Source organism: Blennius ocellaris (genome assembly GCF_963422515.1).
Source record: "Blennius ocellaris genome assembly, contig: SUPER_5_unloc_1, whole genome shotgun sequence".
NCBI lineage: Eukaryota > Metazoa > Chordata > Actinopteri > Blenniiformes > Blenniidae > Blennius > Blennius ocellaris.
In genome coordinates this window covers 1,667,104-1,685,437 of record NW_027662315.1, presented here as the reverse complement: position 1 = coordinate 1,685,437, position 18,334 = coordinate 1,667,104, and the positions used below count along the sequence as shown (strand labels likewise).

The window sequence follows — 18,334 nt, the reverse complement described above, 5'->3', positions numbered from 1 at the left end:
CTCTTTATCACTGGCATGACATCCGCTGGGGGGGGGGGGGGGGCTGCCTCGGGGCACGTTCCCATTCAGTACGCTCATCTTGCCCCTCTTGGGGGGGTCCAGGTTTCCCTGTGTGTGGGGGGGGGGAGTGGAGCAGCTTTCTCCAGGTCTGAATCATATTTACCAGGAGGAGGAACATCTGATGTTTCCAGGAAACAAAGTGCTGATTAAAGCAGCCTGACATGTATCAGCGCTCCTGGTTTGCTCCACGCTGTGCCCTCCCTTCACCCCCTCCCTCGTTTGTTTCTCTCCTCCTCGAGCTGCTCCTCTCATCAGCCTATCTCACTGTGGGCTTTTAAAAATGGCACACACAGCATTTTTTTCCTCATTTTGTTTTCTTCTCTGTCTCCCCCTGTCCTCCTCCCTTCCCTCCTCCCTCCTAGTCTGTAACCAGAGCCTGGGTAATGGGAGGGCCGCCAACATCCAGTTTGCTTCTGCCCTTTTAAGGCTAAAAAACCAGGGGGAACTTTTTTCCTGCTGAGGAGGGGGAGGGGTGGAGGAGGGGGTGGAGGAAGGGGTGGAGGGAGGGAGGAGGAAGGAGCATGACTGGGAGCAGTAGAAAGGAAGAGGAGGAAGTGCAGAAGCTCCTGAATTTCAGGGGAGGAGAGTTTCTAGCTTTTCTCTGTTTGACTGTCGACATGATGAACCAATGAGATTTCCTCAGTTGGACTCCACATGATGAACCAATGAGATTTCCTCAGTTGGACTCCACATGATGAACCAATGAGATTTCCTCAGTTGGACTCCACATGATGAACCAATGAGATTTCCTCAGTTGGACTCCACATGATGAACCAATGAGATTTCCTCAGTTGGACTCCACATGATGAACCAATGAGATTTCCTCAGTTGGACTCCACATGATGAACCAATGAGATTTCCTCAGTTGGACTCCACATGATGAATGAATGAGATTTCCTCAGTTGGACTCCACATGATAAATGAATGAGATTTCCTCAGTTGGACTCCACATGATGAATGAATGAGATTTCCTCAGTTGGACTCCACATGATGAACCAATGAGATTTCCTCAGTTGGACTCCACATGATGAACCAATGAGATTTCCTCAGTTGGACTCCACATGATGAACCAATGAGATTTCCTCAGTTGGACTCCACATGATGAACCAATGAGATTTCCTCAGTTGGACTCCACATGATGAACCAATGAGATTTCCTCAGTTGGACTCCACATGATGAACCAATGAGATTTCCTCAGTTGGACTCCACATGATGAACCAATGAGATTTCCTCAGTTGGACTCCACATGATGAACCAATGAGATTTCCTCAGTTGGACTCCACATGATGAATGAATGAGATTTCCTCAGTTGGACTCCACATGATAAATGAATGAGATTTCCTCAGTTGGACTCCACATGATGAATGAATGAGATTTCCTCAGTTGGACTCCACATGATGAACCAATGAGATTTCCTCAGTTGGACTCCACATGATGAATGAATGAGATTTCCTCAGTTGGACTCCACATGATGAACCAATGAGATTTCCTCAGTTGGACTCCACATGATGAACCAATGAGATTTCCTCAGTTGGACTCCACATGATGAACCAATGAGATTTCCTCAGTTGGACTCCACATGATGAACCAATGAGATTTCCTCAGTTGGACTCCACATGATGAATGAATGAGATTTCCTCAGTTGGACTCCACATGATGAATGAATGAGATTTCCTCAGTTGGACTCCACATGATGAATGAATGAGATTTCCTCAGTTGGACTCCACATGATGAACCAATGAGATTTCCTCAGTTGGACTCCACATGATGAACCAATGAGATTTCCTCAGTTGGACTCCACATGATGAATGAATGAGATTTCCTCAGTTGGACTCCACATGATGAACCAATGAGATTTCCTCAGTTGGACTCCACATGATGAACCAATGAGATTTCCTCAGTTGGACTCCACATGATGAACCAATGAGATTTCCTCAGTTGGACTCCACATGATGAACCAATGAGATTTCCTCAGTTGGACTCCACATGATGAACCAATGAGATTTCCTCAGTTGGACTCCACATGATGAACCAATGAGATTTCCTCAGTTGGACTCCACATGATGAACCAATGAGATTTCCTCAGTTGGACTCCACATGATGAACCAATGAGATTTCCTCAGTTGGACTCCACATGATGAACCAATGAGATTTCCTCAGTTGGACTCCACATGATAAACCAATGAGATTTCCTCAGTTGGACTCCACATGATGAACCAATGAGATTTCCTCAGTTGGACTCCACATGATAAACCAATGAGATTTCCTCAGTTGGACTCCACATGATGAACCAATGAGATTTCCTCAGTTGGACTCCACATGATGAACCAATGAGATTTCCTCAGTTGGACTCCACATGATGAACCAATGAGATTTCCTCAGTTGGACTCCACATGATGAACCAATGAGATTTCCTCAGTTGGACTCCACATGATGAACCAATGAGATTTCCTCAGTTGGACTCCACATGATGAACCAATGAGATTTCCTCAGTTGGACTCCACATGATGAACGAATGAGATTTCCTCAGTTGGACTCCACATGATGAATGAATGAGATTTCCTCAGTTGGACTCCACATGATGAATGAATGAGATTTCCTCAGTTGGACTCCACATGATGAACCAATGAGATTTCCTCAGTTGGACTCCACATGATGAATGAATGAGATTTCCTCAGTTGGACTCCACATGATGAACCAATGAGATTTCCTCAGTTGGACTCCACATGATGAACCAATGAGATTTCCTCAGTTGGACTCCACATGATGAACCAATGAGATTTCCTCAGTTGGACTCCACATGATGAACCAATGAGATTTCCTCAGTTGGACTCCACATGATGAACCAATGAGATTTCCTCAGTTGGACTCCACATGATGAACCAATGAGATTTCCTCAGTTGGACTCCACATGATGAACCAATGAGATTTCCTCAGTTGGACTCCACATGATGAACCAATGAGATTTCCTCAGTTGGACTCCACATGATGAACCAATGAGATTTCCTCAGTTGGACTCCACATGATGAATGAATGAGATTTCCTCAGTTGGACTCCACATGATGAATGAATGAGATTTCCTCAGTTGGACTCCACATGATGAACCAATGAGATTTCCTCAGTTGGACTCCACATGATGAATGAATGAGATTTCCTCAGTTGGACTCCACATGATGAACCAATGAGATTTCCTCAGTTGGACTCCACATGATGAACCAATGAGATTTCCTCAGTTGGACTCCACATGATGAACGAATGAGATTTCCTCAGTTGGACTCCACATGATGAACCAATGAGATTTCCTCAGTTGGACTCCACATGATGAACGAATGAGATTTCCTCAGTTGGACTCCACATGATGAACGAATGAGATTTCCTCAGTTGGACTCCACATGATGAACCAATGAGATTTCCTCAGTTGGACTCCACATGATGAACCAATGAGATTTCCTCAGTTGGACTCCACATGATGAACCAATGAGATTTCCTCAGTTGGACTCCACGTGATGAACGAATGAGATTTCCTCAGTTGGACTCCACGTGATGAATGAATGAGATTTCCTCAGTTGGACTCCACATGATGAATGAATGAGATTTCCTCAGTTGGACTCCACATGATGAACCAATGAGATTTCCTCAGTTGGACTCCACATGATGAACCAATGAGATTTCCTCAGTTGGACTCCACATGATGAACGAATGAGATTTCCTCAGTTGGACTCCACATGATGAACCAATGAGATTTCCTCAGTTGGACTCCACATGATGAACCAATGAGATTTCCTCAGTTGGACTCCACGTGATGAACGAATGAGATTTCCTCAGTTGGACTCCACGTGATGAATGAATGAGATTTCCTCAGTTGGACTCCACATGATGAATGAATGAGATTTCCTCAGTTGGACTCCACATGATGAACCAATGAGATTTCCTCAGTTGGACTCCACATGATGAACCAATGAGATTTCCTCAGTTGGACTCCACATGATGAATGAATGAGATTTCCTCAGTTGGACTCCACATGATGAACCAATGAGATTTCCTCAGTTGGACTCCACATGATGAGTTAATAGTTTTATTGTGACAGTCACTAATATCAATCCAGCCTGGTGGTTTTATTGTGACAGTCACCATTAGTAATGTTGATAGCAGGTTGTTCTCTGCTGATGTTTGCTTTCATTACAAAAACAAACAGCGCCCCCTAGTGGCCTGGCAGGAAACCACATGGTTTCCAGTGTTTCTGCTTTGAAAGCACGAAACGCAAGGCGTCTGGTTGATTCCTCTCCTCACTGGTAGGTGGTGCTAGTCCTGTCTTTGACGGTTACTAAACCACCAAATAAACAAGTGTAGACCAGAAACTTTTCACCACATAGTTTATTTTGAGCCTCAAAATGTTTTTGCTCCATTTGAAAATAATTTTATAGTTTTATTATATTTACTTGTACATCATTTGTCTGTTGAGTTTTGTTTGTATCGTCGCTGTTTTAGCTGATGTTGTTATAGATGTTTTACACAATAAGCCCTTTCAACATGACTTTTTTTCTATATTGAACATTAAATAGCATGGTTGGCAGTAAAAGACAATTTGGGTTCTTTGTTTTCCTCCATGTCCATCCTGCAGAGGATAAACTCTGAAGCACCGTAACACTTTCATTCATTCATTCGTCAAACTGCAGCGCCAGTCTAAAGCTTGTGCAAAATGGAACTGTAAATGTTTATTATCATGTAGGTTTAGTAACGGTTGAAGCTTTTCTATAGGAAGGACTGTCCTCGCAGCTGCAGGTCCCACACCGCTGCTTTGCTTGTAATGTTGCTGTTGGGAAATGTTCATGTTGACAAAGAGGAGGAGCCTTGGTCTCAGACCTCTGCAGGTCAAACTGTCCTCGGGGACACGAGACGTCACAAGTCTTTAAACCTGGTGTTTGGAGGATTTTCATATTAAAATGTTACTGAGGACTTCAGACTGCTCTCCAGACTAATCTGCTCCAGATGTGTCCATGCCCCCCCCCCCCCAATCCGGACACTGAGATCAGGTCAGGTCATGGTTCAAAGGTCCTGATGACATCATCACTGGGGGGTGGGGGCTCTGACATCAACAAGCCAAACGGGTGAGTCATGGGAGTTTTTCAACACACACACACACACACACAGTGGGGTGGGGGTGGGGTGTGAGTCAGCATCCCCGGTTGGTGGTGGGGGGAGGGGGGGGGGGGGGGGAGGCAGACTGTGTCCAAATATGGGCTCCGGCTCGTTCCTCTGTGGTTTATTGAGAACGCTGACGGATTCTTCACATGCTAGTGGCTTTTGTGTTTGAAGGAACTGAGTTGGGAGAGAATTCCTGCAGTGACGGCGCCTCCTCAGGGGGACGGCGCGCCTCCTCAGGGGGACGGCGCGCCTCCTCAGGGGGACGGCGCGCCTCCTCAGGGGGACGGAGCTCCTCCTCAGGGGGACGGCGCCTCCTCAGGGGGACGGCGCGCCTCCTCAGGGGGATGGCGCCTCCTCAAGGGGACGGGGCACGTCCTCATGGGGACGGCCCCCCTTCTCAAGGGGACGGCTGGCAGTGAGCTGGAAATAAAACAGGTCTGGTCACTGCCAGAGGGGTCGGGGGTGAGGCCAGAGGGTGAGGCCAGAGGGTGAGGCCAGAGGGTGAGGCCAGAGGGTGAGGCCAGGGGGTGAGGCCAGGGGGTGAGGCCAGGGGGTGAGGCCAGGGGGTGAGGCCAGGGGGTGGGGCCAGGGGGTGGGGCCAGGGGGTGGGGCCAGGGGGTGGGGCCAGGGGGTGGGGCCAGAGGGTGGGGCCAGAGGGGCCGGTGGTGAGGCCAGAGGGTGAGGCCAGACGGGCCGGTGGTGAGGCCAGAGGGTGAGGCCAGAGGTCAGAGCAGCAGTACAGGGTCGTCTTGTCACAACTGGAGCAGCTGCACAACAAAACTGTAAAAAGCTTTGACACTTTCTACAAACTACTGCAAAAGACTGAGGACGACTGATCCGGACCATGATCCGGACCATGATCAGGGGGTTTCCTGGAGGCTCCATGAGGCCTGAGCCGGGGAGGGTTTGCTCAGGTCCAGACTGCTGCTGGTTTCAAATTGAAAGTGAAGTTTGACAGTTTCTTCTGGTCCTGATGATACCGAGTACCTCAACAAAACCTGGTCCAGCACCGCCGGGCCCAGGAGGGGAAGAGAGAGAGCAGCGTTCTCTGAAAGCACAAGTCGTCACCCTCAAGTTTATTTCACATCATACAATGATCACAATACTGAACACCAGGATTGTTTCTGTCTGCCGGTGTGGAGCAGCTCTCCTGGTCCTGGTCCAGGGTACACCCTGGTGGTTGTATTGGGGCGACACGCCCCCCCTGGAGCTGCTGAACATTCCTGCTGCAAGCAGCAACCTGCCATCCTGGATTCAGCTCCGTCCTCAGACCAGTCTCTCTTCTTCACCTCCGTTTCACGATCTTTGTTTTTCTGCGCTGTGGTTTCCTCCATGTCCTCGCTGTGCAGACGTCTTCTTCCTCCATGTCCTCGCTGTGCAGACGTCTGGAGGAAGAAGCCAATGAGAGACGCTTCTTCCTCCATGTCCTCGCTGTGCAGACGTCTGGAGGAAGAAGCCAATGAGAGACGCTTCTTCCTCCATGTCCTCGCTGTGCAGACGTCTGGAGGAAGAAGCCACTGAGAGACGCTTCTTCCTCCATGTCCTCGCTGTGCAGACGTCTGGAGGAAGAAGCCACTGAGAGACGCTTCTTCCTCCATGTCCTCGCTGTGCAGACGTCTGGAGGAAGAAGCCAATGAGAGACGCTTCTTCCTCCATGTCCTCGCTGTGCAGACGTCTGGAGGAAGAAGCCAATGAGAGACGCTTCTTCCTCCAAGTCCTCGCTGTGCAGACGTCTTCTTCCTCCATGTCCTCGCTGTGCAGACGTCTGGAGGAAGAAGCCACTGAGAGACGCTTCTTCCTCCATGTCCTCGCTGTGCAGACGTCTGGAGGAAGAAGCCACTGAGAGACGCTTCTTCCTCCATGTCCTCGCTGTGCAGACGTCTGGAGGAAGAAGCCAATGAGAGACGCTTCTTCCTCCATGTCCTCGCTGTGCAGACGTCTGGAGGAAGAAGCCAATGAGAGACGCTTCTTCCTCCAAGTCCTCGCTGTGCAGACGTCTTCTTCCTCCATGTCCTCGCTGTGCAGACGTCTGGAGGAAGAAGCCACTGAGAGACGCTTCTTCCTCCAAGTCCTTGCTGTGCAGACGTCTTCTTCCTCCATGTCCTCGCTGTGCAGACGTCTGGAGGAAGAAGCCACTGAGAGACGCTTCTTCCTCCATGTCCTCGCTGTGCAGACGTCTGGAGGAAGAAGCCAATGAAAGACGCTTCATCACAATGAGCGTTGTGATGAAGTCCTCTAGTCCTGGACTGGTGGTGACTTGGTCTGGCCCAGGATCATATGTTCACATCCTGCAGGTTGACTTCACACTTTCATCGTCACCACTTTGATTTGTATTTTTCATATGAATGCATCTACTAAGCTTCAGATCTGCAGTTTGAAGTTTAAAGGAAAGTGTCCAAACACATCGGTGGCTCACCGTCTATCAGGTGTAGCATTTTAAGAATTCACAAATAAAGAGCCGAGCTTCTTGTGAACATTTGAGACGGTCTGGTCTGTTTCCATGACAACGGCCTGCAGATGAGTCAACTGTCTGTTCAGCTCTGACTCGGCGACACACTGGCTTTTTCCACTCTGGTGTTCTGGTGGCACAAATACCCAAGAAGTCGCTCGATCCTTGGGTCAGGAGAGTTTCAGAGCTCCTGAGGCATGCTGGGAAATGTGGCTCACGTCGGTTCTATCTGCTCCAGTGGGATCAGGGTCTGCATCGGTTCAGCTCTTATCTGATGTTTAATGTCCTCTGCTCTTTATCCTCAACATGCATCAAATTCCTTCAACCCCCCCCCCCCCCCCCCCCCCCCCCCCGTTCCTGACCCCGTCCTCTTGTTCAGACTTTCCAGCAACAGTCTAAGAATTTTTATTCTTCACTGAATAAAAATCGTTCAAAACTGCCGAATGTAGTCAAAGAGATCAAAGTTTAGTTTGAGGACTTTGTTTCTGGTTTGTTTGAGAGACTGAAGACTGGACTTAACATGGAGCTCAACACTAAACTTACATGAATGATTCAGATCAACTTCCAAGTTCTAGAGTTTGTCAATTCATGCAGCTTCAACCACCGTAGTTTTATCTCCAAAGTGATTTCATGTTTTTGCAGAAAGGTTAAAGCAATAGTTTCCTGTTAGAAGTGGGATTGGAAAGCATGTCTAATGGATGTTAAGTTTATTTTGAAGAGGGTTTTGATAGCCATCAGCACCTCGCCTCAGATCCTTAACGAACCACAGCTTCAAGCCCATTTGATCTCTGCTCCACCCTTTCCTGAAGCTGGAGCTTCAAACTGCTGCTGGTGCCCAGCATTGCTATGCCATTCCTCCTGCCTGGACCAGCTTCACGTTGCGTCACTTCACCTCCGTCTGGAGCCGCCACAAATTCCTCCCCAGGAACCGACAAACATGAGACGACACGTGAGAGAGTCAGGTGGAAACTCAGACGAAGGGTTTCACAATCCAACCTAATCTCCACGCCCATTTCCTGACAGTCAAAGGATGTGAAGTGAAAACATTCTTCAGTTCAGTGTCACGTGGTCCGTGTCCTTCTAGATTCTAGTAAATATTGCAGATGTAACTCAAACACAGATCATCTTCATCATCACCTTCATCCTTTCTCCCCTCCTAAAAGATCAAGGGGCCGTCCACACGAGAACACCAGTTCACGTAAACACACCTTCTTGTCCGGTCGTCCACAGGAGGTGGAGCTTCAGGAGCCTCAAATCCCAGAGTGGAGACATTCTAAAACCCCGGCTCAACTGGGAGGGGTGGGCGGGAAAGACCATGGTCTGTGGAAAAGCAATGACAAAATCTCCCCCCTCACCCCCCCGGACCACGGTGGGGTGAGGGGGGTGCGTGTAGGCCAGGCTGTGTACGACATGCCCTGAAGCCATGAAGATGGTTTGGGCTCTTGTGGGTGAGGCCTAAAAGTCCTTTTGAGTATCGCCCCAGAATTCAGACCTACTTGTATAATAATAATAATTTCACATAGTTTCAGCTTCATGTCATTTATTCTTGAAATGTAAATAATACAAATGGTACCAGTTACATTGTAATCAAGAAAAGTCCTCAAAAACCCAATTCAAACAGAATCATGCTTAAACCAAACTCATTTTCTTGTTGCGGAGGCAACTGCTGTGGTAGTTTCTTCCATTTTAGGAGATGTATTTGAGACGGAGGTGGTATTTAGTAGCAGTGACTCAGTGAGCCATTCAGACGTGTTTCCAGACAGACAAACGTGTCATTTCTATTGTTCATAATATCATGAGTGCAATTTAAAGAGGATTCCAGTGAACACGTACTGTGATCAGAGTGATTTCACATGGCTACATGGTCATTACAGGACTACTTTGTGAAGCGCGGTGTAAACCAGAACAGGCGTGGCTCACAAGACTGCTACAGGCTTTAATGGTCACAAGCGTCTCTGGTAGTAACGGTGTGGCCATTTGTTTGCTGTTGATCAGTTAGAAGCCTGACAAAGAGCGACGTTGAGAATTACTTCAGTCTTTCTGAAAGCAAAATAAAGAACATTTCATGAGGAAGTGTAGGATGTAAAACCCAACCTGAGCACTCAAAGAAGACATGTGGTCCTCACAAGTTTCCTCTGTGCCTCGTTTATCTGATTTTAATAGTTAAAGACTGATTCTAGTTGCGAGTTGAGCTCTCACCCTGAGGACTCGTCTTTGTTTGGAGTGTTGAGGTGTTTGTGTGTTTTATTCGTCTTCTGTTTTATCTGCAGACTCTAAAGCCATCGTGGATGGGAACTTGAAGCTGATCCTGGGTCTGATCTGGACCTTGATCCTGCACTACTCCATCTCCATGCCTATGTGGGATGAGGAGGAGGAGGGAGACCACGGGAAGCAGAAGACGCCCAAGCAGAGGCTCCTGGGATGGATCCAGAACAAGCTGCCCGAGCTTCCAATCACCAACTTCAGCAAGGACTGGCAGAGCGGCCGGGCGCTGGGGGCGCTGGTGGACAGCTGTGCTCCAGGTCAGTCCCTGTTCCAGAGGGTGTGACTTGACTGGGTGGAGACGGGGGGCAGGAGGTGGGCCTGTTCACCCGGTTTAGGGTTTGTCTGTCGGGGGTGTTCCAGGCGGTCTGTTGGGGGTGTTCCAGACAATCTGTTGGGGGTGTTCCAGGGTCAGATGGTCTGTTGGGGGTGTTCCAGACGGTCTGTTGGGGGTGTTCCAGGGTCAGACGGTCTGTTGGGGGTGTTCCAGGGTCAGACGGTCTGTTGGGGGTGTTCCAGACGGTCTGTTGGGGGTGTTCCAGGGTCAGACGGTCTGTTGGGGGTGTTCCAGGGTCAGACGGTCTGTTGGGGGTGTTCCAGGGTCAGACGGTCTGTCGGGGGTGTTCCAGGGTCAGACGGTCTGTCGGGGGTGTTCCAGACGGTCTGTCGGGGGTGTTCCAGACGGTCTGTTGGGGGTGTTCCAGACAATCTGTTGGGGGTGTTCCAGGGTCAGACGGTCTGTTGGGGGTGTTCCAGGGTCAGATGGTCTGTCGGGGGTGTTCCAGACGGTCTGTTGGGGGTGTTCCAGGGTCAGATGGTCTGTCGGGGGTGTTCCAGACGGTCTGTTGGGGGTGTTCCAGGGTCAGATGGTCTGTCGGGGGTGTTCCAGACGGTCTGTTGGGGGTGTTCCAGGGTCAGATGGTCTGTCGGGGGTGTTCCAGACGGTCTGTTGGGGGTGTTCCAGGGTCAGATGGTCTGTCGGGGGTGTTCCAGACGGTCTGTTGGGGGTGTTCCAGACAATCTGTTAGGGGTGTTCCAGGGTCAGACGGTCTGTTGGGGGTGTTCCAGGGTCAGATGGTCTGTTGGGGGTGTTCCAGATGGTCTGTTGGGGGTGTTCCAGGGTCAGACGGTCTGTTGGGGGTGTTCCAGGGTCAGATGGTCTGTTGGGGGTGTTCCAGATGGTCTGTTGGGGGTGTTCCAGGGTCAGACGGTCTGTTGGGGGTGTTCCAGGGTCAGACGGTCTGTTGGGGGTGTTCCAGGGTCAGATGGTCTGTTGGGGGTGTTCCAGGGTCAGACGGTCTGTTGGGGGTGTTCCAGGGTCAGATGGTCTGTTGGGGGTGTTCCAGATGGTCTGTTGGGGGTGTTCCAGGGTCAGACGGTCTGTTGGGGGTGTTCCAGGGTCAGATGCGTGACATCTGAACCTCCACTGTTGCATGTTTGTCTTGAAATAACCACAAGTTACAAATTCTCCACGAATCTGCCAAAATAAAGTGTTCCAGTCAAAATGCAGAGCTGTTGTTGTGTTGTTGTGCTGTTGTGTTGGTTGTGTTTGAGGACAAGGAGCTCTGGAAACCACTTTTAGAAAACGGTCCGACCACATCATGGTGTAAAAGGGGAAAATGGAACGATCTGAAACTGCTCTTGCTCCGTCTCCTGGTAAACAGCAGAAACGATGGTCCTGGTCCTGGTCCTGGTCCTGCATCTGTTCTTGGTACTGGTCACCATGTTGGTAGTAACCAGTAGTTCTACACATGCTCAGTAGAGCCAGTGAGAACAAAGCTTCCTCCGTGGTGTCATGACTCCCAGTCTATATTCTCCTGGACTTGGTGCTTTTATTTTGACAGTCAAACGGCACCCTCTCATGGCCTGGCATGTAAACAACATACTTTTCAGTGTTTCTGTTGTTTACATGGAAACTGTCATCATTTTCAGAACCATGTTGACATGAAACTTTTCTGAAATTAAGGCACAACAGTGTTTTCCCTGTGACGTTGTCATGGAAACGGGATCTTTGGTTTGGATGGGAGACGCTCCCTCCGATCCTGGAGACGCCGTTCTTCAGAGCCGTGCATTTTGTCTGTGGACCTGACCTGGACTGACCCTTTCCCTGCTGCAGGTCTGTGTCCTGACTGGGACCAGTGGGACCAGTCCAAGCCGGTGGACAACGCCCGAGAGGCCATGCAGCAGGCCGACGACTGGCTGGGCATCCCTCAGGTTAGCAAACACACCCTGACCTCGCCACTGTGCAAAGTCTGACTCACATTCACAACTTCCTGTCTGGATTTACACTTTTAAATCCTATTTTTCCATTATAGACCAATTCTTCCAAACTGTATTGAATTGTTTGAATTCCAGGTTTTTCACTTCCGAGCCGATCCTGATCCCCGACTCTGTATATCTGCCCACATTGACATTATTCCCATACAGAGCTGTGGTGCTTTAATCATATTATGATTATTGTTGATTGTATATGAGGCTGTAATAAACTCCTCGACAGTAAAGTAAGAAATGTAGGAATGTTTTCTCTCTACAGACGCTTGAGGTCAGTAGAAGGTGAGAAAACTATTTAGTTCCATGTGGACAATGTGGGTCTCTAATAAACTAGTTCTATAAACCATGTGGACAATGTGGGGGTCTGAGTGACGTCATGGTCTCTAATAAACTAGTTCTATAAACCATGTGGACAATGTGGGGGTCTGAGTGACGTCATGGTCTCTAATAAACTAGTTCTATAAACCATGTGGACAATGTGAGGGTCTGAGTGACGTCATGGTCTCTAATAAACTAGTTCTATAAACCATGTGGACAATGTGGGGGTCTGAGTGACGTCATGGTCTCTAATAAACTAGTTCTATAAACCATGTGGACAATGTGAGGGTCTGAGTGACGTCATGGTCTCTAATAAACTAGTTCTATAAACCATGTGGACAATGTGAGGGTCTGAGTGACGTCATGGTCTCTAATAAACTAGTTCTATAAACCATGTGGACAATGTGGGGGTCTGAGTGACGTCATGGTCTCTAATAAACTAGTTCTATAAACCATGTGGACAATGTGAGGGTCTGAGTGACGTCATGGTCTCTAATAAACTAGTTCTATAAACCATGTGGACAATGTGGGGGTCTGAGTGACGTCATGGTCTCTAATAAACTAGTTCTATAAACCATGTGGACAATGTGAGGGTCTGAGTGACGTCATGGTCTCTAATAAACTAGTTCTATAAACCATGTGGACAATGTGAGGGTCTGAGTGACGTCATGGTCTCTAATAAACTAGTTCTATAAACCATGTGGACAATGTGAGGGTCTGAGTGACGTCATGGTCTCTAATAAACTAGTTCTATAAACCATGTGGACAATGTGAGGGTCTGAGTGACGTCATGGTCTCTAATAAACTAGTTCTATAAACCATGTGGACAATGTGGGGGTCTGGGTGACGTCATGGTCTCTAATAAACTAGTTCTATAAACCATGTGGACAATGTGGGGGTCTGGGTGACGTCATGGTCTCTAATAAACTAGTTCTATAAACCATGTGGACAATGTGGGGGTCTGAGTGACGTCATGGTCTCTAATAAACTAGTTCTATAAACCATGTGGACAATGTGAGGGTCTGAGTGACGTCATGGTCTCTAATAAACTAGTTCTATAAACCATGTGGACAATGTGGGGGTCTGAGTGACGTCATGGTCTCTAATAAACTAGTTCTATAAACCATGTGGACAATGTGAGGGTCTGAGTGACGTCATGGTCTCTAATAAACTAGTTCTATAAACCATGTGGACAATGTGAGGGTCTGAGTGACGTCATGGTCTCTAATAAACTAGTTCTATAAACCATGTGGACAATGTGAGGGTCTGAGTGACGTCATGGTCTCTAATAAACTAGTTCTATAAACCATGTGGACAATGTGAGGGTCTGAGTGACGTCATGGTCTCTAATAAACTAGTTCTATAAACCATGTGGACAATGTGAGGGTCTGAGTGACGTCATGGTCTCTAATAAACTAGTTCTATAAACCATGTGGACAATGTGAGGGTCTGAGTGACGTCATGGTCTCTAATAAACTAGTTCTATAAACCATGTGGACAATGTGGGGGTCTGAGTGACGTCATGGTCTCTAATAAACTAGTTCTATAAACCATGTGGACAATGTGGGGGTCTGGGTGACGTCATGGTCTCTAATAAACTAGTTCTATAAACCATGTGGACAATGTGGGGGTCTGGGTGACGTCATGGTCTCTAATAAACTAGTTCTATAAACCATGTGGACAATGTGGGGGTCTGGGTGACGTCATGGTCTCTAATAAACTAGTTCTATAAACCATGTGGACAATGTGGGGGTCTGGGTGACGTCATGGTCTCTAATAAACTAGTTCTATAAACCATGTGGACAATGTGGGGGTCTGGGTGACGTCATGGTCTCTAATAAACTAGTTCTATAAACCATGTGGACAATGTGAGGGTCTGGGTGACGTCATGGTCTCTAATAAACTAGTTCTATAAACCATGTGGACAATGTGGGGGTCTGAGTGACGTCATGGTCTCTAATAAACTAGTTCTATAAACCATGTGGACAATGTGGGGGTCTGGGTGACGTCATGGTCTCTAATAAACTAGTTCTATAAACCATGTGGACAATGTGGGGGTCTGGGTGACGTCATGGTCTCTAATAAACTAGTTCTATAAACCATGTGGACAATGTGGGGGTCTGGGTGACGTCATGGTCTCTAATAAACTAGTTCTATAAACCATGTGGACAATGTGGGGGTCTGGGTGACGTCATGGTCTCTAATAAACTAGTTCTATAAACCATGTGGACAATGTGGGGGTCTGAGTGACGTCATGGTCTCTAATAAACTAGTTCTATAAACCATGTGGACAATGTGGGGGTCTGAGTGACGTCATGGTCTCTAATAAACTAGTTCTATAAACCATGTGGACAATGTGGGGGTCTGAGTGACGTCATGGTCTCTAATAAACTAGTTCTATAAACCATGTGGACAATGTGAGGGTCTGAGTGACGTCATGGTCTCTAATAAACTAGTTCTATAAACCATGTGGACAATGTGGGGGTCTGAGTGACGTCATGGTCTCTAATAAACTAGTTCTATAAACCATGTGGACAATGTGGGGGTCTGAGTGACGTCATGGTCTCTAATAAACTAGTTCTATAAACCATGTGGACAATGTGGGGGTCTGGGTGACGTCATGGTCTCTAATAAACTAGTTCTATAAACCATGTGGACAATGTGGGGGTCTGAGTGACGTCATGGTCTCTAATAAACTAGTTCTATAAACCATGTGGACAATGTGAGGGTCTGAGTGACGTCATGGTCTCTAATAAACTAGTTCTATAAACCATGTGGACAATGTGGGGGTCTGAGTGACGTCATGGTCTCTAATAAACTAGTTCTATAAACCATGTGGACAATGTGGGGGTCTGGGTGACGTCATGGTCTCTAATAAACTAGTTCTATAAACCATGTGGACAATGTGAGGGTCTGAGTGACGTCATGGTCTCTAATAAACTAGTTCTATAAACCATGTGGACAATGTGAGGGTCTGAGTGACGTCATGGTCTCTAATAAACTAGTTCTATAAACCATGTGGACAATGTGGGGGTCTGGGTGACGTCATGGTCTCTAATAAACTAGTTCTATAAACCGTGTGGACAATGTGAGGGTCTGAGTGACGTCATGGTCTCTAATAAACTAGTTCTATAAACCATGTGGACAATGTGGGGGTCTGAGTGACGTCATGGTCTCTAATAAACTAGTTCTATAAACCATGTGGACAATGTGAGGACCTGAGTGACGTCATGGTCTCTAATAAACTAGTTCTATAAACCATGTGGACAATGTGAGGGTCTGAGTGACGTCATGGTCTCTAATAAACTAGTTCTATAAACCATGTGGACAATGTGAGGGTCTGAGTGACGTCATGGTCTCTAATAAACTAGTTCTATAAACCATGTGGACAATGTGAGGGTCTGAGTGACGTCATGGTCTCTAATAAACTAGTTCTATAAACCATGTGGACAATGTGAGGGTCTGAGTGACGTCATGGTCTCTAATAAACTAGTTCTATGTTTAAAACCTCACAATCTCTTTATTATTCAGGAGAAATTCTTCATCAAGCAGCAGCAGAATGTTTCAGCTCTAATCAGCTCCACCCATTGGGACTATTTCAGGGAGTTTAGGGTGGAGGAGGACGCAGCTTCACCCATTGGGACTATTTCAGGGAGTTTAGGGTGGAGGAGGACGCAGCTTCACCCATTGGGACTATTTCAGGGAGTTTAGGGTGGAGGAGGACGCAGCTTCACCCATTGGGACTATTTCAGGGAGTTTAGGGTGGAGGAGGATGCAGCTTCACCCATTGGGACTATTTCAGGGAGTTTAGGGTGGAGGAGGACTCAGCTTCACCCATTGGGACTATTTCAGGGAGTTTAGGGTGGAGGAGGACGCAGCTCCACCCATTGGGACTATTTCAGGGAGTTTAGGGTGGAGGAGGACGCAGCTTCACGGCGGAGGAAGGAGAGGTTCTGTTCGGCGAGCTGGGGTTTTAAAACAGTGACGTCAGGCTGCAGAGCGCCACCTGCTGGACGACGCCTATACAAGCATTCACGTCAACACTTTGCGGTGTTTTGAGCGTAAAATTCGTCCAAACAGCGACGTGTTGTCATGAACAGTCGGTTATTGTATTGTATTATTAGCACAACGGCGCTCATTCCGTAGCTCAACTGGCTGCAAACTGTGGACTGGATTTCCTGACTCATTACTCTGCGTCTCATTGAGACTCGCCTCCATTCAGGAAATCCAGTCCACAGTTTGCAGCCAGCAGAGGAACAGAAAAGTGGACTTATTTCAGCAGAAGCGCAGATGAAGCTTCACGGATCACAAACCTCCACAGGTTGGATTGCAAATTTCCAATCCGTGAATTATGTTCATACTGGAACCAGATCCGATGGTGGATCAGTCCGGAACCAGATCCGATGGTGGATCAGGCCAGCCCGTCCCTACTGTACATCATTGTGGGCTATTTCAGCCAACGGCTCGGAATGGATGGATGAATTGGTCTAGTTTCATCCCATCTTTAAAACACATTGTAGGAAATTAAACTTAAAACAAAATGTTCAAAAAAACATCCAGTATGTTGAAGTGAAAGTAAGAAATTCTTCATATTCAGTTACCTTTAGATGGTTTGTTCAGATTTGTAAACATATTTACATTTAACGTGCAACAATCGGCTCAATTTTAACCCCCCAAGGTTTAAAAATTTATTTATTTGTTAAACTTTTTCCCAGAAAATAATATTTTTTTATGTTATTCCTGCAGGTTTAAACTTAATAAATATCAGCGCTACAATTAGTTCCTACAGCCTCATTGTAAATTACAATTAGAATGAAAGAATTTCATTATGCATTGCTTCAAATGACTTTTTATACTGTTCATTGTAGGAGTCAATGAGTTTGATTGACAGCCTTTCAGTGAGCTCTTTACTCTTTACTGTAAATTATTAGCTGTACCTGATCAGGCCCTCTGAGAGCATACGCTAGATAAAGTAGCAACAGCACTTTTCTCCTAAACTCATTTAACCTCATTTCAGCGGGGTTTTTACACCTGCAGGCAGATGTTGCTGTTTCAGTTCCACATGTGTGCGTGTGTGGCACAGCATGGCGTGCTGGCAGTTGGCCCTGTGGTCGCTGTTGTTTCCACCTTCAGTTGAAAAGCGTGCTGGCGTTGGCCTGGTTGTGTGTGTGTGTGTGTGTGTGTGGCTTTCTGAGCAGAGGAAGGGGTTTTTCTTTGTGGTTTCACTAAAATCAAAACATGATTCTGTTGATTTCTTCTCCCTGACGACTCCGGTGCCTCGTGTCGTCTGGTGAAACGACTGTCCTGGGTGTCGTCTGGTGAAACGACTGTCCTGGGTGTGGTCTGGTGAAACGACTGTCCTGGGTGTGGTCTGGTGAAACGACTGTCCTGGGTGTGGTCTGGTGAAACGACTGTCCTGGGTGTGGTCTGGTGAAACGACTGTCCTGGGTGTGGTCTGGTGAAACGACTGTCCTGGGTGTGGTCTGGTGAAACGACTGTCCTGGGTGTGGTCTGGTGAAACGACTGTCCTGGGTGTGGTCTGGTGAAACGACTGTCCTGGGTGTGGTCTGGTGAAACGACTGTCCTGTGTCCAGGTCATCACGCCAGAGGAGATCGTCGACCCCAATGTGGACGAACACTCAGTCATGACCTACCTGTCCCAGTTCCCCAAAGCCAAACTGAAGCCAGGGGCTCCTCTACGCCCCAAACTCAACCCCAAGAAGGCTCGGGCCTATGGACCAGGTACACACACACACACACACACACACACACACACACACACGTCAACGTCTCTCCGTCAGTACTGCTCAGCTGATCTCCTGCCCCAGG

General features: G+C 47.6%; 1 protein-coding gene across 1 annotated transcript in view; it reads left to right on the top strand.

Moving 5' to 3' along the window:
• LOC308130993 (filamin-A-like) overlaps positions 1-18,334 on the top strand; it is a 98,156-nt gene that overhangs the window by 32,632 nt on the left and 47,190 nt on the right. The window contains 3 exon segments of the mRNA XM_080521201.1: positions 9,925-10,176; positions 12,033-12,130; positions 18,100-18,247. Coding sequence (XP_080377327.1) covers positions 9,925-10,176; positions 12,033-12,130; positions 18,100-18,247 — 498 coding nt within the window.